This window comes from Hyperolius riggenbachi, chromosome 1 (assembly GCF_040937935.1).
Source record: "Hyperolius riggenbachi isolate aHypRig1 chromosome 1, aHypRig1.pri, whole genome shotgun sequence".
In the NCBI taxonomy this organism is placed as follows: domain Eukaryota; kingdom Metazoa; phylum Chordata; class Amphibia; order Anura; family Hyperoliidae; genus Hyperolius; species Hyperolius riggenbachi.
In genome coordinates, this window is record NC_090646.1 from 565574000 (window position 1) to 565597722 (window position 23723).

At 41.3% G+C, this 23723-nt stretch overlaps 1 protein-coding gene across 3 annotated transcripts in view; it reads right to left on the minus strand.

Moving 5' to 3' along the window:
• ARB2A (ARB2 cotranscriptional regulator A) overlaps window positions 1-23723 on the minus strand; it is a 651099-nt gene that overhangs the window by 499391 nt on the left and 127985 nt on the right. For all 3 annotated transcript variants that reach the window (XR_011023128.1, XM_068247503.1, XM_068247504.1), the window contains exon 6: window positions 19796-19987. Coding sequence is in view for 2 of the 3 variants with exons in the window: in XM_068247503.1 (XP_068103604.1) it covers window positions 19796-19987 (192 nt within the window). In the remaining variant the exon portion in view is untranslated. The remainder of the gene's footprint in view (window positions 1-19795; window positions 19988-23723) is intronic.

Consider the following 23723-nt stretch of genomic DNA (forward strand, 5'->3'; position numbering starts at 1 on the left):
CAAGGTAGGGGACCAGAGTTCAGCTGCTGGTTTACAGCACTAGCAGGGGTTGGGGGGGCGCTGGGCCAGAGTGAAAAGGTGAGTTTTGAGGGCCTTCTTGAAGATGTTGACGGAGGGGGAAAATAATAAAGTGTGAGATTGGAAGTAAACAAACTACACAAGACAAGACACAGAACATTTATATTAAGCTTTTCTCCTGGCGCACATAATGCACTAGAGGTGCCGCCACTAGGGTGCACTCAGTAAGCAGTAACAGTGTTAGGGAGTCTCGCCCAAGGTCTCCTTACTGATTAGGTGCTCGCTTACTGAACAGAAAGAGCCAAAACACTGGTTCAAACAGTCACCAGTTACGGATGGAAGTCAGCTTGTACCTAACCTCCAGTCCCTGACAATGCTTTAAGAAAAAGATTATCTGGACTGGATTATTTAAGCTAGTCCCTGCTGCATTCACCTATAGTAACATAACTCCAAGATGCTCTTCCCATCCTTTCTTTATAGGAAAAACAGATTCAAGCTAAGTCTGCATCTTTGTTCCCTAATCTCTTGTGTGACATACCACTAGCAAGTGGGTCCAATTTCCATTGAACAGCTGGTGGTAAGTTTACAGGTCTACTTAGCTGGTTGCCAGGCACAGTTTTTTTTTTTTTGCTATACTCATTTTCCATTAGAGTATCTTCATTTCGCCCCATCTTCAGATTCATTTTTTTTGTTTACTTACAGTTGCATATACTTTCTTTACATTATAGGAAAAAAGAAGAGGAAGCATTCCTAATCCTGCTTTGAGGGGTGAGTCTGCATTAACTTCAAACATCCAATCAAATTTTGACAGTAAAGGGACTTCTCTGAATATTAGTGGATGTATGCAGCTCTTTTAAAGCATACCTAAAACTCACACCATGGATAGCACTGAACAGTCTAACTGCCTCCCTAAAGTACTTTCTTCCACTGGTAATACCAAGTGATTTTAGTGAACCTACAGTTATCCATCTGCTTCCCTGGAGTTCACAAATGCATTTAGGTGTAGCTATAGCTACTTGTCATTGCAACCCAATTTCTGTGATTAGACAGCCATGTGGTATAGCCAGGGGATATAATGGTGTTTTAAAGCCATTCCCCGCACACAAATGTTTTCTTAATCCTATGTAAGATCTGACTGCCAGAACTTAATTTTATATGAGCAGATAATTACTGTCCACATACCTTACTTTTAAAGAAAATCTTACAGATGAGATAAAAAGGTAGACCTGGTTTTCTATTACTATCTAAAGCAAAAGTTGCTTACGTTGGTCTTGTGCTGATCCTCTTTCTCTAAAACTTCATTGACCCGGGAACAGATATGCAGATCAGCTGCTCTGCCTCCAGTCTCAAGCTGCATACTCCCCTCGCGGCCCTGGAAGATGGATCCCAGTGACGTCCCACGACAACAAGTGCTCCCAGATCCATCTTCCTGGCTGCAGGTATGCACACGGCACATGACAGGCATGGACAAGAGTCAAAGCATTTGCAGTACTTTGCACGGGAGTCGTCTGAGATCTTAAAGGGAACCAGAGATGAACGTTTCACACAAAATAAACATATCAGTCGATAGCTTGTAAAGAATAAATGTTCTACCTGATAATTTTGCCGCTCTGGTGTGCCTTTTTGAGTGTTTTTATCCATTATTGCTCCAGGAAAAATCCAATATGGCCGCCGGCTCATATCCCTTCTGCTTCCGGGTTATGAGTTGTTCTGGATGTGCTGTCTAGGCTCTATAAAACCATAGACACGCAGGACTGCTGCTGCAGCCTATCATCTGTGTGCTTTCAACTTTATTATTCTGGTATGCTGTGCAGCTGCCTGTAGGAAGTGTCTCTCATAGGAATGAAACTGCACAGATAATAATGATGACTGCACAGTGCACACAGATCACACAGCCACACTTGTCTGTTGTTTCAGAGCTTCTTTCTCAGCAGAGCAGCCCCACCCATGTCATCAGAGCTCTGGGTATGCAACGCAGGAAGCTGAGCCAGGAGGGGGCAGGCTTGGGCTTGAAAAGACTTCACAGAAGACTGACTCAGCTATAATTATTCCAGGTCAAACCTAGACTGAATGCTCAGTTTGGGATTCTTATCAGAGCTGCTAACAGGCAGACTGAGCAGAGAAGGATTAAACTAAAAGCAGGGTAGGTGTTTACTGTCATGTTACCACTGATAAATGTAGTAAAATACATGAGGGTGCTTTGTCTCTGGTTCTCTTTAAAGATCCAATCCCCCGTGACAGTCGTTATCACCGGGTGTTGCTAAGCGGCGTTTGCATAATTGCGCACCTGTACCCACGTCACAAGACCGCAGAAACAAACCCTCATTGCTCCAAAAGAATAAAAATGCAGGTTATTGAAAAATCGCATAGTGGGTAATGGCTTTGACTTCACTGGCTGCATACTTGATCCAAAAAATGTCACTGTATGAAGGATCAGCATGACAGCCAGGTAACTGAACATTTCCTAAAGAGAACGCCACTCACTTCAGGTTTCCTTCAAAGCAGGTATTGATCAGATCATCAGTTACTGGTAATTTGCCTGCACTGCAGACACACACAGACATAGGTTGCAATATCTTAACCACCCTGGCGTTCTATTAAGATCGCCAGGGAGGCTGCGGGAGGGTTTTTTTTTTAATAAAAAATAACAGAAATAACACGGAAGGCCGCAATGAGCGGCCTTCCGTGTTTCGCTTACCTCGTCGCCATGGCGACGAGCGGAGTGACGTCATGGACGTCAGCCGACGTCCTGACGTCAGCCGCCTCCGATCCAGCCCTTAGCGCTGGCCGGAACTTTTTGTTCCGGCTACACTGGGCTCAGGCGGCTGGGGGGACCCTCTTTCGCCGCTGCATGCGGCGGATCGCCGCACTGCAGCGGCGATCAGGCAGCACACACGGCTGGCAAAGTGCCGGCTGCGTGTGCTGCTTTTTATTTGAGCCAAATCGGCCCAGCAGGGCCTGAGTGGCAGGCTCCGGCGGTACTGGACAAGCTGAGCTCGTCCAGACCGCTCAGCTGGTTAAAGTAACCAAGCAGCTCAGGGTGACTCAAACAAGAGTCCATTCTGTGCCACTCCTCTTTCAGAATGAACAGCAATCTAAGTAGCAGCTTCAGCCGTACCCACAAAGCTTACTATTAAACTCCCTCAGCACAGCTTATTCAGGCCATGAGCTCAAAAAAAGAATTGCATGCTTTACATTAACCCATTCGCATTCCGTCGTTTTCACTTGAGCAATGTTCACCTCCCATTCATTAGCATATAACTTTATCACTACTTATCACAATGAACTGATCTATATCTTGGTTTTTTCCGCCACCAATTAGGCTTTCTTTGGGGGGTACATTTTGCTAAGAGCCACTTTACTGTAAATGCATTTTAACAGGAAGAATAAGAAAAAACTGAAAAAATTCATTATTTCTCAGTTTTCAGCCATTATAGTTTTAAAATAATACATGCCTCCATAATTAAAACTCACGTATTGTATTTGCCCATATGTCCCGGTTATTACACCGTTAAAATTATGTCCCTATCACAATGTATGGCGACAATATTTTATTTGGAAATAAAGGTGCATTTTTTCCGTTTTGCATCTATCACTATTTACAAGTTTAAAATAAAAAAAATATAGAAATATTTCATCTTTACATTGATATTTAAAAAGTTTAGACCCTTAGGTAAATATTTACATGTTTATTTTTAATTGTATTGTTTTGTTTTTTTTTATTAAACATTTTATTTGAGTATTTTTGGGAGGGTGGGATGTAAACCATAGTTTTTTAATGTAATTGTGTGTTGATTTTAATTTTTTTTACTTTTTGTTGTAGTTTTACTTTTTGGCCACAAGATGGCGGCCATGAGTTTGTTTACATGACGTATGAGTGACGCATCGGGGAGGGAACGGCCAGAAAAAGCGAAGCTTCCGAGAGAAGCTGTCGCTTTTTCAGCGGGGGAGAGGAATCAGTGATCGGGCACCATAGCCCGATACATTGATTCCGTGGCTACCGAATCCGCGGCCGGAGTGCGCGTGCACGCGCGCGATCGGCCGCGGTAGCGCGCATGGTTCCTGGACGTAGTTTCTACGTCCAGGAACCAAAATAGGTTAAGAAAGATAATATTTCAGCACTCTGGCAGTTAATAATCTGTTAGGTGGTGTACTTAAATATCTGCCTGGAGATGGGATTTAAGTGCAGATTGTGCTGTTTAGCATCAAGTTTTAACCTTCAAACCACTTATAGGCTGGCTGAAATATTGAGACTGCTGATAATCCAGGTGACATCTCCGCAGATCATATAGAACTGCCCCAATGCAGTTATCACCTCATGCTGGGAACACATAATACGTTTTTTCCGCTCAATTATTTTCCCACTCGATTTTCTGCTCGATTCTCTTATCGTAAGCCCTTTTTTGTATCTTTTTCCATTCACTTCTATTAGAAATCGAGCGGTTAAACGATCGAGTGGAATATCGAACATGACGGAACTTATCAAACGCATCTATCGAGCGGGAAAACGAAACGTGTTCCGAGCATTAGAAGCCCCCTGCAAGAATGGCTGACTAGATGCAAGTTACAAGTGAAATGGGCAACAAAGAAGCAGCGAGAGACATTTAATGATGGGTAAGAGTTCTATATGGGATGGTCTGGTCACATTAGAATAAATACAAAGTCATAAGTCGGGGGACTTGCTGCTCTCAGAACATTCCTGAACATGAAGTATAAAAGACAAAGCTGGTAGGCAGGCACACAATTGATAAAATGACACCTTTTTACTTGTAATCCTTTGAAAAGACACCATTCCATAAACTGAAAACAGAGGAACTATAAGTCAGAAGCTTTCCATTGAACAGATTCAGGCAAATTGCCAGGGGCTGCAGCCATAAACAGCAGAAAAAGTTTTGAAAGTTTTGAATGCAGGTTTAGCAGGGCCGGGCCGGGCCGAGGCATAGGCTGGAGAGGCTCCAGCCTCAGGGCGCAGTGTAGGTGGGGGCGCAGAATTCATTCAGCTGTCATTCCTAATTGTGTTTAAAGCAGAAAGAAATAAGAAAATGGGATACATGGCAGTGACTGCAAGCCATATAACTAGATATTAAGGTGTTGGGGAGGTTGTGGGCCCTGTGGCGCCTTAGTCTAATAGCAATCAGTGTGTGATGGCTGGGGTGGCAGGGATGGAGGGGCGCACTTTGGTGTCTCAGCCTTGGGTGCTGGAGGACCTTGTCCCGGCTCTGAGGTTTAGCATCTTTATTACTTAATACACTCAGATCAGTTGCTGTTGAAATCGAGACAAGCTCGTCCTTAAAGTGGACCTTAATTTAGAAGTTCCGCTATGCTCTAAAAGATACTCAACAGCATAATAACCCTTAAACAAAAAACAAGTATTTGTTACAGCTGATACAAATCCTAAAATACATTTGAACAGTTTCTTCTTCCCGATTCATGGAAGCCGACATATTGTTTACAGCCTGTACTTTTAAATGGGCTTATCCACTTATCTGCCATAGGCAGTCATGTGACACAGGGGAGGATCAAATTACAACTGGTGATTAGACAGCCTAAACTCCCTAAATACATACAGGGTGCATTTCTCTACATTTTCCATCTGTCCTGTGCAAGAGTTCAGGTCCACTTTAACACTAGGGAGGTTACCTGAATTTCTACTTGAAAATGTCCATCACATGATCCATGCTTGCGGTTCATTGGCTGCAATGATGTTCTTATGCAAGTGGGGCCCTAAATACACCAAATGACATAAAATCTTGTATTCAATCCTCAATTCATGCCATATAGATGAAATAAGGAGTAGTGTGTCGCTGGGCATGTCCTAAAATTCTGCATAGCAGCCTTTCATTGTGGGTTGATCATTTGTGCTTCATTTTGGCACAGTGAACAGTGGGGAATTTTGGTGGCGCTCAGCTCTAGGGATGCGTACGTTGAAAAAAAAAGGTGTCCAAGCATTTAAGTGCTGGGAAATACAGATAGCAGAATATTGGTAATGTGACTAATATTCCATTATCTTCCCTAACTTTACTCTCACACTAGCCCGCTGCCCAACACTCCTCCACCTATGATGCAGGAATCTGATTGGTCCATTTCCAAACTGCATACATTTGCATAAAATTAGCACAGTATCTGGAACAACATGGAACTATTAGGATCTCTCAGATCATTCACACAAAACTTTTCTTCTGTGCATTGAAGTGAGAAATAAAGCACTTTTACAAAAAAAAAATCTATATCAAAACCAGAGCCAATCTCAACCGGTTAATAGAGTACCAGGCAACAATGTCAGGCAGTTATGAACAAATGTCTTCGTGTTACAAAGCTTTTTGTGCACAAATTTTGTTATCCAAGACTGCACTATACAAGGAAAAATAAAATCAATATTTGGGGTTGACATTGTAGACCCCATAGTCTTTCTTGTGATCACAGAATCATCCTTTGTAAATTTTGTCCAAAAATGTTTCCAAAATACCATTACTTAACTGGCACTTCCGAACACGTCAAGAGAACTGCTGACAGGGACAGAAATCCCACTCTTTTCCTCATCCACCTGACAAGACATATAATAGCCACAACTTCACTGAAGTGATAGACAAGCCAGCAGCTCTGTACAGAGAAGTAGTGACAGTTGGAAACTTTCTACATTATAAGAGACCAGGTGAAAAAGGTGATCTCTGTACCAAACAGCATCTCAGCTGACAGAGGCCGTGATCTTGATGCTCAAAAGAGGCTTTTCTGGGCATTCGTGACAACAAGCATAAGGATATAGTTTGGAAAAAAATACACATCAAACAGTAATAAGTTAGGAGGGGAAAAAGAAAATTAAAGTCCCTCAAGAATTTTTTTAAGAACTCTACTGAGATCATGCAATTGTGGTGCACTGAAGAAAGTTAGATTCTTTTAACCTCAGATATTTTGTATACGTTGTGTAGGGAGGGAAACCAGGGTAAAAGTAAAAAAAAAAATCTGAAAGACTTCTACCACTGCAGCAATATTCTTTGTTTCTATTTACCCCGACTCCCTCCATCCAGCCCTGCATTGCCTAAAACAGTTGCTATATACCAAGCCTTCTCAACCAGGGTTCCCTGGAACCCCAGGGTTCCTTGAGTACTCTGCAAGGGTTCCTTGGAATTATCCCCTATTGTGGGGGAAGTATAATAGAGCACACTATAATAGGGGGTACTGTAAAAAGAAGCACTAAATTGGGGGCGAGAATAATAATGGGCACATTAATAAAAAGCACCAGGATAAGGAGACGGTATGAGAGGCCATCTAATGGGGGTAGTGAAATAAACAGCCTTACCTACATTTAAAGACCATGCCTCCTGCAAAATAAATGCAGGGGTTCCTCGAGATCCAAAACTTATTTGCAGGGTTCCTCCAGGGTAAAAAGGTTGAGAAAGGCTGCTATATACTAATGGTGGGGCCCCCTTCAGAATGAAGCAGGAAGGAGAGAGGGCGGAAAAGAGAGGAGGTTGTGTTAAAATTGGATAAAAATGGGATTCTGTGCTTCTGAACAGTCACAGGATAATGATGAAACATCTAGGGTGGGACTTGAGTGCCAAATGGAGGGTGGACAGGTGGACATAGAAAAGTAATCCCAGATGCTACATGTTGCTTCTAGGATTGCCAAAGCACTGGACAGACGACGTTTAAATTAACAATAAAAATTCAGCATTTGTGCAAATGATGGTAAACAGCAGTACCGGCCCTGTCCATTCATTTGACTGGGCGGGGTTTAACGCCGAGCACTGTGGCAGACGTTTCCATTCCGGGAAATATCTGTGTGAACTGGCTCTAAAGCAGCCAAATATCAGCAAATTCCTGTGCAAGCAACTGAAATGTTCGATTCAGCGTGATCAACAGAACTTAGATTATTATCCTAATACCGATCACGTTTCATCAATCGAATGGCCAAAAGTGTATTTGATTTACTCTTGATTCAAGAACCGAACTTAAAGTGTACCAGAGATGACGAATCCTGAAAGTTTAATACATACCTGGGGCTTCCTTCAGCCCCATCTGCACGGATCGCTCCCACACCTCCGTTCTCAGTCTTCTCCATCTTCTTTAAAGGACAAATGAAGCGAGAGTCATATGGAGGCTGCCATATTTTTGCTTTTAAGCAATACCAGTTGCCTGGCAGCCCTGCTCATCCTCTTCCTCTAATACTTTTAGCCACAGACCCTGAAAAAGAATGCATCAGATCAGATGCTTCTGACATTGTCAGATATGACCAGATCAGTTGCATGTTTGTTTCTGGTGTTATTCAAACATTACTGCAGCCAAATAGATCAGCAGGGATGCCAGGCAACTGGTATTGTTTACAAGGAAATAAATATGGCAGCCTCCACATTACTTTCACTTCAGTTGTCCTTTAACGGGTCTAGTAACTTCGGCCAGTCTGAGCAAGCTGTGCTCTTTCCATCTTTCTCAAGCAGGAAATTGTACTGCGCCTGCGTACGCCAACAAAAAGTGAAATCATAATTATTAAGATTACTCCTATCAGTAAAACAACTTAGTTTCTCGCTGTTCTAGAAGGTCATAAAATACACCTTGCCTTAAAAATTATATAAATTACGTCATTTTGACCTTTCTAAAATACCAGTTTTCTGGTAGTGATGCCGGCCATCTACACCCAACGCCTTCTGACAATCAATCAATCAAATCTAATTAGAAATAGAAGAAATCAAAGCAATTGACGTACAGTATATACTTGCACAAAAGTAAGAATAGATTTAAAAAAAAAAAAAACGGAGGGTCAAGACTGCAGCCTCCACAGCTCTCCAATGTAATGTGCACTTTAAAGTACCGTAATTCTAGTTTAATGTAAAAGAGTGAAAAAATTAATTACAATTAGCTTCACCCCGAGCATTTGATCACTAAAGCAGAGTTGCCTATAAGTCCATACAGTGGAAGTGCACACCCCTGATGTCATTCTCCAACCTCTGCACTAATCCACAGGCCAGATCATGATCCTGTGGTGGTAAGAGTAAGGAAGTTAACATGATTTTATCTAACTAACAAGAACTTTACAAGCTTCTGAAGGAATTGTTTTATTTGTGTAACAATTATGCATCATTGGGGTTTTGATAGGTTTACCTAAGCTCAAGAACACTTTGAAAAATCAAAACACGCAAGAAAAGGCGCCATGACAAGGAACTAGCACAAGACACTAAAAGCGATCGGAAATGCTCATCATTGCACACAAAGGGCTTGATTCACTTACTGGCGATAACCTAGTTAGCACGCCTAAAGACTTTGGGCGTGCAAACTAGGGTGCTAAGTAGTTTGCGCGCACAAAGTCAGTACCGATTGTGCGCAGCACGGTGTACCAAAAACGCTGCACTGTTCGCGCAGTAATTCGCCTTTGCGCGCTAAATGTAGCATCGTTCACGTGAATGATGCGACGTTAAGCTCGCAAAAGCAAATTACAGCGTTAACGGTGCGACTTTTTGGCGCGATAGCGCATATTAGCATGCACACGGCCACTTAACGCGGGAAAACCCGCTTAGTGCTGCGCCGCTAATACTTAGCGCCGGTTAGTGAATCAAGCCGCAAGACTTCTGTTATTGGAAGGCTTTGTGCAGTAGATCTTATGACTCTTTGGCTCTTTCTTCCAAATATGAAGCCAAATGTTTACCATACAGGGAGTGCAGAATTATTAGGCAAATGAGTATTTTGACCACATCATCCTCTTTATGCATGTTGTCTTACTCCAAGCTGTATAGGCTCGAAAGCCTACTACCAATTAAGCATATTAGGTGATGTGCATCTCTGTAATGAGAAGGGGTGTGGTCTAATGACATCAACACCCTATATCAGGTGTGCATAATTATTAGGCAACTTCCTTTCCTTTGGCAAAATGGGTCAAAAGAAGAAGGACTTGACAGGCTCAGAAAGTCAAAAATAGTGAGGTATCTTGCAGAGGGATGCAGCACTCTTAAAATTGCAAAGCTTCTGAAGCGTGATCATCGAACAATTAAGCGTTTCATTCAAAATAGTCAACAGGGTCGCAAGAAGCGTGTGGAAAAACCAAGGCGCAAAATAACTGCCCATGAACTGAGAAAAGTCAAGCGTGCAGCTGCCAAGATGCCACTTGCCACAAGTTTGGCCATATTTCAGAGCTGCAACATCACTGGAGTGCCCAAAAGCACAAGGTGTGCAATACTCAGAGACATGGCCAAGGTAAGAAAGGCTGAAAGACGACCACCACTGAACAAGACACACAAGCTGAAACGTCAAGACTGGGCCAAGAAATATCTCAAGACTGATTTTTCTAAGGTTTTATGGACTGATGAAATAAGAGTGAGTCTTGATGGGCCAGATGGATGGGCTCGTGGCTGGATTGGTAAAGGGCAGAGAGCTCCAGTCCGACTCAGACGACAGCAAGGTGGAGGTGGAGTACTTGTTTGGGCTGGTATCATCAAAGATGAGCTTGTGGGGCCTTTTCGGGTTGAGGATGGAGTCAAGCTCAACTCCCAGTCCTACTGCCAGTTTCTCGAAGACACCTTCTTCAAGCAGTGGTACAGAAAGAAGTCTGCATCCTTCAAGAAAAACATGATTTTCATGCAGGACAATGCTCCATCACACGCGTCCAAGTACTCCACAGCGTGGCTGGCAAGAAAGGGTATAAAAGAAGAAAAACTAATGACATGGTGTCCTTGTTCACCTGATCTGAACCCTATTGAGAACCTGTGGTCCATCATAAAATGTGAGATTTACAAGGAGGGAAACCAGTACACCTCTCTGAACAGTGTCTGGGAGGCTGTGGTTGCTGCTGCACGCAATGTTGATGGTGAACAGATCAAAATACTGACAGAATCCATGGATGGCAGGCTTTTGAGTGTTCTTGCAAAGAAAGGTGGCAATATTGGTCACTGATTTGTTTTTGGTTTGTTTTTGAATGTCAGAAATGTATATTTGTGAATGTTGAGATGCTATATTGGTTTCACTGGTAAAAATAAATAATTGAAATGGTTATATATTTGTTTTTCGTTAAGTTGCCTAATAATTATGCACAGTAATAGTCATCTGCACACACAGATATCCCCCTAAAATAGCTAAAACTAAAAACTACTTTCAAAAATATTCAGCTTTGATATGAATGAGTTTTTTGGGTTCATTGAGAACATGGCTGTTGTTCAATAATAAAATTATTCCTCAAAAATACAACTTGCCTAATAATTCTGCACTCACTGTACATTAGGCTCAGTTAACACTTGAGCCAGGTCTCCAATGGTCAGATGGTCAGTGGGAGCAAACCGTGCAGTATTCCCTCTGGTGGTCCATTGTGGTTTGGAACAGGTGCATTTCCGTCATAAGCTTCTATAGGCAACACATCAGCTTCACTGGAATAGTTGTGTAGGCTGCATTCTGCTGACCACAACAGATCCAATGAATCCATTGCAAAATGACACATGGATGGATCCAATCAATGACAAGGGATCTGTCAACATGTCTGTAATCTGATCTATAAAACAGAAAGTGTCTGCTTTTCTGGTTAAGTGTAATGGCCAATACTCACGGGCTACAATTGTCGCTGCAACCACGTGGCACGCGCGTGTTGCGGCGACAGGTCGGCCGTGAGTATGAGGCGGGCACCCCGAACCGTCGCTCGTCGCCAGGTGATTGGCGCGGTCAATCCCATGGCGACAGTTGCCGCTGTAACTTCGCCGCAACTGTTGCTAGTCCGCGTGTGTATGCGGACTAGCGACAGCAACACCAATGGAGAATTGACGGCGCTTCCGGCGGGGAGGAGAAACGTCGGCTACAGCTTCCATCGCTTTACTAATCCCTCTACCGCGTGTGTATGCTGAGGGACCTAGCGACGAGCTGTCGCCGAACCGTCGCGCACACGCTCTCCTGTGCAAGCGACAATCTACAAAAGTAGCCCGTGAGTATGGGCCATTAGTCTACTAGTCTCCTGGGAGTATTCGTAAATGGGATTCCAAAATAACCATGGACAGAGAAATGTTTCATGAATAACCACTCTCAGCAAGAGAGCAATGATAAAGTTTAATTATATTTTCTATGTTTCGTCCAAATATAAAGTTCCTATGTCTGTAAACAATCTGACATATGCAGTTTCAAAGTGAAAGAAATATATTGAACAGACGTTTAAAACCACATCTGTTTCAATGGTAAAAGGATATACAGCAAACTGCAACGTGGGTAATAATAAAAATGCAACACCATTTATTAATTTTATAAACTTATCCACTGCCCTAGAGATTCCTCGAAGGGGAAGAACATGTCTGAATTTCACCATTCAGTGCCACAGGCAGTAAGTGAAAGAAACTAAACAAGCACGTCCCAAAGGGAGATGAAATGCCTACAGCTGCTAATGACCTTACGTACTTTACTGGGGAATTTTTGATATTATAATTTGTTAATTTTGCTTTTTTCCCTAAGACAATTCCTGCCTTAGTTTGTTCCAAGAGAAATACCTGATGTTTCGAGCATAATGATCAAAATACAATCTGCATTCCTCAAAAACATCAGTTCAATAACATTTATAATATGAAAGCATGTGTTCTTTTTTTTATCTATTTAACTAAACTTTCTTGTCACTTCCACTTTACACATGCAAATTACGCTAGTTGGGAAACAATGCAGACTACGTACAGAGAAAGGGAGCAGACAAAAAGAATAATAAATTGTCAGATAGGATTCTGAACTTCTGCACTATATCTATAAAAAATAAATAAGTAAGATGGTCTGGAAAGAGATGTTGTATATTATTATAGTATTACTTCTAAATTATTTTAAGTAAATCTGTCATAGAACAGTAGGCTGCCAACTTGTTACCATCGAATAATGCCAATTTGTCTACTTCAATGCAAAGACAAAGCATCTTCTCAGTGCAGTCAGTATACTAACATTTCTTTAGATTGAAGTCAAGGTGGCAGCCCCAGTAGCTCTATAATGAAAGGCAAATGTTGCATTCAAATGAAAAGAAGTATAGGGCATACGCATGGTTCGTTTTACATACAAATTATCAGTGAGTTTCAACTTTTTCTACCGTAATGGACTTTTTTTTTTTTGCAGTTTGTAAACAGCTTGGCATTAAATGTATCCAAATCAACAGCAACTGCATTTCACTGGTACATTACCAAACTGCATATATTTTGCAACAAAACAGTGAAAAAAATAAATCTTTTTGCACAGAGAGCACAAAGGCATGCACACTGCGGCCAATAATACATTTATTGATAATATCTCCATAGGCTGTATTTAAAAGATCAAATGAACAAGAACTGCAGTAAAAACAACATCATTGCTTTTTTTTCACTATTTATTACCGTATTTTTCGGAACATAAGATACTTTTTCTCCCCCAAAAGTGTGGGGGAAAAGTCAGTGCGTCTTACGGTCCGAAGGCGTCCTGTGGATGTTGCAGTCCCCAGTGTTTAGTCTGTGTCTTGGTGTCTCTTCTCTGCCCCATGTCCTCGTCTTTCTCTGCACCTGCCCGTGTCCTTCTTTGCCTCTGTCCCCTTCTCTGCCCCATGTATCCTCCGCTGCCCCTTCCCTCTGTGTACTTCTTTGCCCCTGTCCCTGTCCTCTGCCTCCTTCTCTGCCCCCTGTGTCCTGCTGTCTAGTTGTACCCTGTGTCCCAGTGCCCTCCCAGTAGGTGAAATACTTACAGAGCCAGGAGTTGAGTAACGAGATGAGCTGCTGAGCAGAGCCGATGCACACGGCAGCTGCAGCTTCACCTCGCTTCTGGCGCTTTGTGGCCAGACGGGGGTGATGCCAGGTCTCCATCCAATCACCGGTGCCTGCTGTTATTATAGGATGCGATGGTCCCGCAGATGGGATTAGTCTCAGTCATTGGGCTAATCACTGCATTTGCAGCGAGTGCAGTGATTGACCCAATGACAGAGACTAATCCAGCCTGCAGGACCACCGCATCCTGTAATAACAGCAGGCGCCGGTGATTGGATAAAGATCTGGCAGCAAACCCGCCCCCCCGTCTGATTGGCTGCATAGTGTCAGAAGCGAGGTTAAGCTGTAACCGCCATGTGCATCGGATCAGTTCAGCAGCTCGTCGCAGGACTCCACTCCTGGCTTCGTAAGTATTTCACCTACTAGGAGGGCATGGAGATAAAGGGCCCAACTAGACAGCAGGACACAAAGGGCAGAGGAGGACACAAGAGGACTTAAGAGACACAAGGGACAGGAGGGCAAAAGGGAACAGAGGATGACACTGGCACAGAGGAGACACAGGAGGATACAAAAGAGGCAGAGAAGGATGAAATAATTGGGGGTAGGTTTGAGGGGCTAAAAGAGCCACAAGACCACTCTGCACCATGGAATCACCAGGTTTAAGTTTTGTTTATTTTTTACTACAATTTTAGGTCTCTAAATCTAGGTGCATCTTATGGTCTGAAAAATACATTATATAAAACAAAATATAAAATTCAGTGTTTTCCTTTTGTAAAATCCTTCCTTAACTTTATTTACATTCTGAAACGAATTACAGGTAGCGATATCTTTAGTGCTGGCAAGGAGCACTGTTAGAAATATTTGTGTTTTGTGTACTCTGACCTGATAAAAAAAAAAAAAAACACCTAGGGCCCAATCCAATTCACAATTTCTCCTAAAGTTTTCTAACAACCCCCCCAAGTACATATACAATACAATACAATACAATACCATTTGTAAAGCCCTTTTCTCCCACAGGACTCAAAGCGCATAGTTGTGTCTCAGATTAATACAGGGTTGCAGGCTGGGTTGTGTTACAGAGGAGATAGTCAGAGGTTCATGCCAGACTGAAGAGGTAGGTTTTCAGTTTAGACTTAAATGCTTCCAGGGATGGAGCTGTCCTGATTGGGTGTGGCAGGGAGTTCCAAAGTGTAGGGGCGGCATGACAAAAGGCCCTGTCTCCAAAGGTTTTGAGGTGGACTCTGGGGGTGACCAAGGTGTTACGTCCTTTTGATCTAAGATTGTGGGGGGTGTGATGCAGTTGCAACAAGTCCTTCACGTATCCAGGGCCCAGATTGTGCAAATCAATCTATATCAAATAAAAATATCAAATCAATGTATCATAAGTACTACTCCTTGATAACTGGTTGGGAGGGATGAGTGAGAAATATTTTGCAGAAAACAAATTTGTCCCATTAAGTGAGGGGGAGGGGGGGTTGTAAGCTGTGTAAGCAGGGGTTAACTTACCTAGGCCACTGCCTCCCTATAAACCTATAACTACTCTCCATGCCCCATTCCATCTTCTGACACATCAGCCTTCACTGCGGAAGTTTTGTTTTTTAAAGGTGAGCAGTAAATTTGCATAAAGCAGAAACGGAAGACACACCTACTTCCTGTGTTATAACTTTACTACAAAAAGATGCATAATGTTAAATTTTACATCAGTATCTATAAGCCATAGAAAGGTTTCCTTGAATAATTTTCTAAGCTGGAGAGGAGTGGTACTCACTTCTTTCTGATAATTTCACAACTTTTGTTCCATATTACACATTGTTATTTATACATTACTTTCTTAAATCTTTTAGACCGCGTTACTTGGAATTTTTTTTTGTCACCATCACTTCACATTTATGACTCCTCATTTCGAAGACTTAAAAATAGCTTGGAAAAATACTTGCAAGATCATCTAAAGCTCCTGTTTATCGAACTTGACAGGTTTACTTTAAAAGTGTGTGAAATAGTTTTACTTTTCAAGCAAATACTTCACCGTGGCAGCGGTTAACTTTTTCCCTTTATTAATTTTAACGTTTTTTAACATCTATTGATATTCCGGTCAGATACAAACCCCAAGGCTTTTGACATACTTTCAGAAACCCACACCTCTTTCTCTAGGAGCTCCCCGGAGCCTCAGCCAGGCATCCAACACCGTGAACGGAACATCAGATGTGTGTAATAGAGAAATGTTAAGTCCGTTTTAGCCTGGCAGAAACTTATTTTTTTTGGTGGTCCAGATAGATTTAATTATTTATTCTCATTTCATTTTTAACACCTATATTTGAAGTAGATATTACAAGATAGATCAGCATAAATGTTAGATAAGGTGTGTAGGACTTAGTTAAAGATTGCTATGCGCTCTCGCTGCCGAGCTCCGTGACCTCTTCAACCGCAACGCACTTCATTTTTCCCGTTTCCAAAGCAATAATATATTCCCAAATATTCCCCTGTGTCCTCGCGCAGCCAGATAGCAGAGGAGAGATGCTGAAAATCCAAAAGAGCGATCATAGGAAGTTTTTTTTCCTCATCTTCTCTCTTGATCCTACACGAGGAGAGGAGCTTACACTTCAAATGAGTAATTGGATTTTCAGAACTGAAAGTGGGCTTTTTCTGCCTGTTCAGTCATGACAGGGCCACAAGGTAATGATACATCTGCCATGATGCAAGGACTTGGCATGTCTACTGTCAAGAGTTGAAATCATAAAGGAATAAACTGTCGTTAACAGCCTCTTGCAGAACACTGGAGCTGTCAGACTTATTGTTTTCCCTCTCTAGTATGGAGGCTGATGTAGGCTTATAAAACCTGTCAGTTTTGTAAAAATAAGCTTTTAACCTCTGATTTTTTTTCAGATTACTTCGACATCGTTCGGCAGTCCCTACTGTATAAAAGCTTATAATTCTGTTACAGCAATTAAGAGAAATGTTCACTATTGAAGGCAAGAAGTAGAAATGTAAAGCCACATAAATGGATTTCATTCAGTCCTTCCCTTGAAAAGCATTAAGACAAAAATAATTAGTATTTTTTTACAGCCTAAACGGTATTTACATGGTAGAAATTATACCTTTCCTTAACTTGATTTCCCAATATTTTTTTTTTTTTTTTGAAATATGCGATTTAAATGTATATAATTAAAATCTACGCCTGCCTAGCCAAAAGTTATGGCTGCTGACCTACTTAATGCATGATTTCAATTGCATTGATTGTTAAAGCTTAACTATAGTAATTCAAAACAACAAATACAAAAATACATTAAAATCATTTTCCATAAGTGCTTAGAGAACAAACATTCACAATAAAATCAGGTTTAAAAGCGACGAGGTTAATTATTTTTGCTACAAATCATCATCCAATGTTTAAATGTGTGCATTGCTTTACGCAAATGGTTCATATTATGCCTTTTAACGTGCCATACATTTAAAAAGGCAAAGTCATCCAAAATTAAGAAACAACTTTTTGGTTAATTGATACCAACAAACGTATTAACCCACCGCCTCATCTATTAGATCCAAGTCTGCTTTACAACAAGCACACAATTTTTCTGGCCCATTGAAGTTGCACTCAGGCATTTGTTGTTGAGGATCTGGGCAAAAATGAATGTGGTCATCCCCCATATAGCAGTATTAAGTGGGATTTTTTTTCTCCCCACCTTCTAATACTCTAATATAGAAGTATTAGATGGCCTTTGGGCTCGTTCACACTACTAGAGCTTTTCTAAGTGCTTGTGATTTTAAAAGCTCTTGCAAATTTTACCCAATGTGTGTGTTCACACTGGAGCGATGTGATTTTGTAAAAATCCCTCATTGCATTGCATTAGCAAGAGCTTTTAAAATATCTAGCATTTAAAAAGCTCTTGTAGTGTGAACGGGCCCTAAATCTCTCCCCTACCCCCCTCCTATTCCCAGACAGCAGTATTAGGGTAGCCTCCTGTCAGGTGCACTAAAACTTCTAAAACAGAGCATTTAGCAACAGCATATATATTGCATAGTGCTGTAAAATAAATACAAAACTGACAAATCCACGATTGATAGGAAGACAAGATAAGATGACCCTGTCCAAAGGCGTTAGCAATAAAACAAATTAGAGCCAGGGCACTATCTGCACAGCGTTTGTATGTTCTCTCAGTGTCTGTGGGTTTCTTCCAAGCACACTGGTTTCCTCTCGCATCCCAAAAACACGCAGATGAGTTAATTGGCTTACCCCTAAAATTGGCCCTAGATTGCAATGGACATATCACTATGACAGGGATTAGTTTATGAGCACCATTGTGGGATGCAGAAGAGGTCTGTGCTATATAAATACAAAATTTTAACAACAGATGTTCTTATCTATTACTAAGACCTAGAACACAGATGTCAAACTCAAGGCCTGCCTCGCCATCAGCGGTTCTCTCACGAGTAATCACGAGTAATTACTCGTGATTCAAATGAGCTGTAATTGCTGCAGCTGAGTGGCTGGATGTGGTGGGGTTCATTACCCATAATGCCACCGTCCACCCTGTGTTTGAAAGAGCTTGCACGCATCCTATTGGTCGCGTTGCAAGCCTCGCTATGGCATACTTCTTCCTTCCGGCTTGAAGGAGGAGGTGCGCCATAGCGAGGCTTGCAACGTGACCAATAGGACTTGTGCAAGATCCTTGAAATGCAGGGTGGACGCCATTTAATTTGGCTCGCGAGAGCTTCAAATGCATATGATTATCTCAAATAAAGTCTACATTTAACAAAATGTACTTCTATTATGTGGTGAAGTGACATCCTGCCACTAGAGTTTAGCGTTTCACACCTGGGGCCATATGCAATTCACTTTTTCAACTGAGTTTTCTCCTAGGAGATAATTTTTCATTTTCTATTTATAATAACTTTCCAGCACTTTTCAACTAAAAAAGTACCGAAAAGTAAATGAAAAAGTACTATCAAAATTATTTTGAGTCTTTTCTTGCTTTCTGGTGGTTTAAAATGCATTTTATTGACACATTTAAAAATATAACCTAGGAGAAAACTCAAAGAAAAAGTTAATTGCATCTGGGCCCTGGGCCCATATGCATATGCAATTCACTTTTTCTCCTGAGTTTTCTCCTTGGAGATAATTTTTCAGCTTCTTTATAAAATAAACTTTTTCAGCACTTTGATTTGGAAATAGTACCAAAAAGTAGGTGAAAAGTACTATCAAAACTATTTTGAGCATTTTCTTGCTTGCTTTAAAAATATCACCCGGAGAAAACTCAGGAGAAAAACTGAACTGCATATGGGCCCTGGTTTGTCAAGTAGTGAAGATTAGAAACAAACAATCACGAAATGTCCAATAAAAGAAAAGTTGACATTTAAAGTGAATATATGTGCATGCTTCCAGACAAACCAATCTGTATTTTGTGTTATGAGGCAGTGTCGATAGTGAAGGAATACAACATACGTTGGCATTTTGACATCAAACAAGGAGGGAAGTGTGCTAAATGTACACAAAGAATAACAGCAAATTGTCCAAGAATTAAAAGGCAGACTGCAACTGCAACAGGGTAGGTTTACATCTACAGCAAAAAATGATGCAGCAGTGCCAAACTCCCAAAACGTGGGCAATTTCCTCTGCCACAGAGGAAATTGCCCAAGTTTTGGGAATTTGGCACTATTCAATAAACGTTAAAAATAAAAAAATAAAAAACAAACTAGCCCACAACTTTGACTGTGTTTTACATTTTGGCCCCTTATGTGATTGAGCTAGAACATCACAAAAGAAGAAACAGTTCATCTGAGGATTTCTAAGGACAAATAGAGCAGTTGTGTGGTACCTTAAATTATTATAGTCAGGCAGTTTAACTTGTCTCAAGTTTAGGATGGCCGTTTCCCAGTGAACTGACAGTCAACATATTTTGTCAGCCTGAGCTGCTCTTGTGTCTCTACAAGCTCATATATTTCCAACATAAACTGGAAGGAGTTCAGATAAAAGAAAACAGCACATCTATTACAAACGCACAGCAACAAATTCGTCAGCAGTCCCGTTAATTTATGTTCGCTCTGTAAAAATCTGGGAGACATATCACAGCTAGGATGTCAGGGTCTTGGATGTACCCTCAGTATTGTTGTAAGCCACTTACTTTCATTGCTGTCTTGATGTAAGGGATTTGCGTTCCGCTGTTTAGGTCTTCATTTATGATGAGTCTTCGTGCCCACTGCCCGGCCCTCACCACGCCGCTGCCATGAATTAAAACCAACATTTTGTCTGGATTTGTCATTGCATCTTTGCTCATGAAAATAAAACTCTTTGGTTCATTTTCAGTGGCGTCTATCTGCAAAGAAACAGAAATACATACTGATTTAACTCAAGCACACACTGATACAATTAAAAAAATGCCACACTTATCTGCGGGAACTTGCAAAGAAATGTCATTCAAATCAAATCATTCAAAATGTGCTTTCAAGGATTAAAACTTCAGCCCACCATAAAAAGATTTTTCCGTTTTGATAGAGAAGAGAGTTAAAGGACCACAAAAAAAGTTGAAATATGCGTGTACAAAAAGTAAAATGCACTATAAATTACTTTTTTTCCCTATGTTGCTGCCACCGTAGATAATAAGGTGCACAAATTCTTTTAATAGATTTAAAAAAAAAAATCTGAGAAATCTGACAGATTTTGGACTTGCTCATAACCTTAAGGGGGATTCTCAGGGTTTTCTTTTTCAAAAGAACTTCGTGAACAGCATTTGCTCAGTTCAACTTCCGAAGTGTGCTAATGAGTAGGCAGCAGGTTACACCTTTGTACTGTAAAACCCCAGTTATCCAATATTCAGGCAGCCAACACTCTTAAAGCAGCAGTGTCAGCTAAAAAAAAACACATATAGAAGTAGATAACTACTTGTTTTACTTACGTAACAGATATGCTGTACTGTCCACATTTTGATTTCAGTGAATCCTATATAGTAAATATAGAGAATTCTGTTTCAGGCATTTGACATCTTGGTTCCCTCTGACTGAAGCCAATCCTGATGTCAGTTCCTCCCTCTTTTTTCCTACTAGCAACTGTACTGTCATAGCTAGCTTGCTTCGTAAAGACATGAAAGCACAGGCATAGATCATATTTCAGCAGGACTGAACTGCCCCAGCCAATCAGTGAGGAGAAGAAATGTGGGAGGAGTGATGACAAGCTTCCCCTTGGCGATGGTGAAAATAAAGCCAAGCTGACTGAGAAGATTTATTACAGCAGGAACATTTCTCAATAGATTGGAGTGCTTGCAGGGCAGGGTAAGGTTCCAGGTGACATATTGAACACATTGCAGTGGGTAAATGGAATTTGATTTGGCGGCTAACAATCCCTCTTTAAGCAACCGGATTACCTGGGTACTGTGGGGGTGTACGTCTATCGGTCTCCTCCCCAGCTATGCAGTGCAGCAAGCAGCTGTGCAACTTACCCGAGAATCGGGCACTTCGTAGGATCAATGAGATGCAAATAATTTCTTCTAACATCAAAATTCATGTAAATTATATGCAGCTTGAATTTAGACCACTAAAATTGACAGGAAGTTATTTTGACAGCGCCATCCTACTTATTTCATAGGGAAATTCTGCTAGGGTGGACAGCACCCTCTTGAACTGCTAGGTTTCCAATAGGCTGTAGTAAACTATGCCCACACTATTTGGCCAATCACAATGCTTTGTGATGTAAGAGGGTGCCGTGATTGGAAACCGTTCCCTATGAGGTTTCCCCCTGAATTTCCTCAAGCAGACTAGCACCAGCAAATGTACGATATTGTATTGTTACTACTAGCATCAGCTGGTGCCAAAATTAAACTGTGCCTTTTTATTACATACTGCTCCAAATTCCCTTCCATCCAACAAAGGTTAACGGGGGAGGATCTTTAATATTCTACCATTGCCACTTTGGCAAGACCGGTAGACAGCAAAAAATAAGAAAAAAAATCAAGAATTTCCTTGTGCTACTGTTGCTGAACTAAACCCATTGCTTACATTCTCTTACTAACCACTTTCTATATTCTGCATCTGCTGTATTCACCCTATTTATAGCCAGTTATCACCCCAACCTCTTCCCTGCCACGTTCTATCTTCGCTTCCCAGTTCATTACTGGACACCCCACACCACTCTAATCAGATTTGTCCTTCACATTCATCTGCGCGGCAAAGATTACTGCCCTGCTTCTTAACACTGCTCTATTCTTTACACAACAAATTATTTCCTCTGCCATTTTAAATTTCTCCATTTAAAAGTCCTAATTAAAACTTCATACAACAGCAATTTGTCTTTTTACTGCGGTAATTCATTAAACAGAGCTTTCATTGAGGAACGTCCATAAAGGTCAGGGCTGAGCACAACCTTGCTTTATCGACAAAGCAACCAATAATACATTTAGTCCTAAGAGCAGCAAGACTACATAAAGCAATTTGTATCTATTAAAGCTGCACCGTGTGATGGGGGTTAACAAACCCCATGAACCTTAATCTGCTCTTTAAAAATAGATATAGATAACTTAACAGATCCAAGGGCATTTTTAACAGAAGGAGGTCAGTCCATAAATGTTGTTTAATCACGACTTTTGAAGAGTTGGGTAGCGTCTATCCAGTGAGAAGGGGGGAAAAGCACATTATTACAGCTGATAAACTGGAAGGCTAATAAGTAGTGCATCCAATGCTTGTATTATACAGAACATTTATTTTTTTTCTTGTTTTAAAATGCCCAAATGTCTGCACTAATAGACAACATAATAAAGTCTCATTGCAGCTTCAGTGCTATATTGCCAATTTAGCAACATAAGAACATTCCAAAGCTTCTGCACAACCTCATTATACAAACCAGTGCAGGTCATCGTACTACAGAGGGTCGCGAAAGTTCTTCCTCACTGAAGGGATGCTCTATATATTCTAAACTGCTAATAACTGGTCCAAGGTTTGTGACCCAGTCATGGCTTGAATTCCAACAAACCTATACTCAGCACCATTAGGAATTACTGGCTTTGGGGGCCTATACCACGTGTTTACAGGAAAGTAGCATTTAGAATCTCTGCAGAGTAACCAAGCAGCTCGGGGTGACCCAAAACCACATGGATAGTATAGAGGACTAAAAAAAAGAGACAGAATAGTACTTCTACTAAAAAGCAATGCTAAGTGTGGTTTGCCTTCTTAAAATAGAAGGTATTTGTGATAATTCAACTTTAAGTGAACACCTGTGGTTACCCACAATGCACCGCTACTGTATATGTAAGTTATCTCTTTATGCTCCTGAAGCCAGGCTTACATCTGGAACCGATGGTGTCTAGCAAGCCTATAACTTTAACCCTTTACACTCGTATGTCCCGCATAGCGGGACATCACTAATTTCCCGTTGCACTCGTATGTCCCGCAGAGTGAGACATAAATATAGCGGCGGTTTGCAGGCACATCGGTCCCCCAACAATGCCCGATCTCTCTCCCCTAGTGTGCCCCAGCATGTAGACTACATGCCCACACCGTTAGTACCCCCTGGCTGAAACCGGAAGTGCGCGATCAGCGCTACCAGGAAGTGACCAATGCATTGAATTTTCCTTGCAGATTCCTTGCAGATTCCATTGCAGATTCAATTGCAGATTTCTTGCAAAGTTGCATAGAGGATCAAAGGCATCCTATGCAATGGACGTGGAGGAGCGTCTAAATAGTAGCCTGCATTTCATTGCTCTAATTCCCAATCGAAACACCAAAGATTGCATTGTGTGTAGTGACATGAATACACCGGGTGGAAGGCATTAAACCACCTATTATCGCGAAACTTGCTCACGCAAGCCAGGATTACACCCAGGAAATTGCTGTAAAATGTACCATACCTTGGCTTTCTTCTCTGCTACCAGCCAATAGAAGATGCCAAACTGTCCAAATAAGGTATTAAATTAAACGTTATGTGTTCTTTAAAATAAGATATACCATGTTACTATTTTATGTTCGATGTTAAAATGGGAGAGAGAGTAAAGGTGACCACTAATGGTCCAATTACTAGAGAAAAATCATTTGAGCGATCAGAAATTCTGATCTGAAGAAAAATCG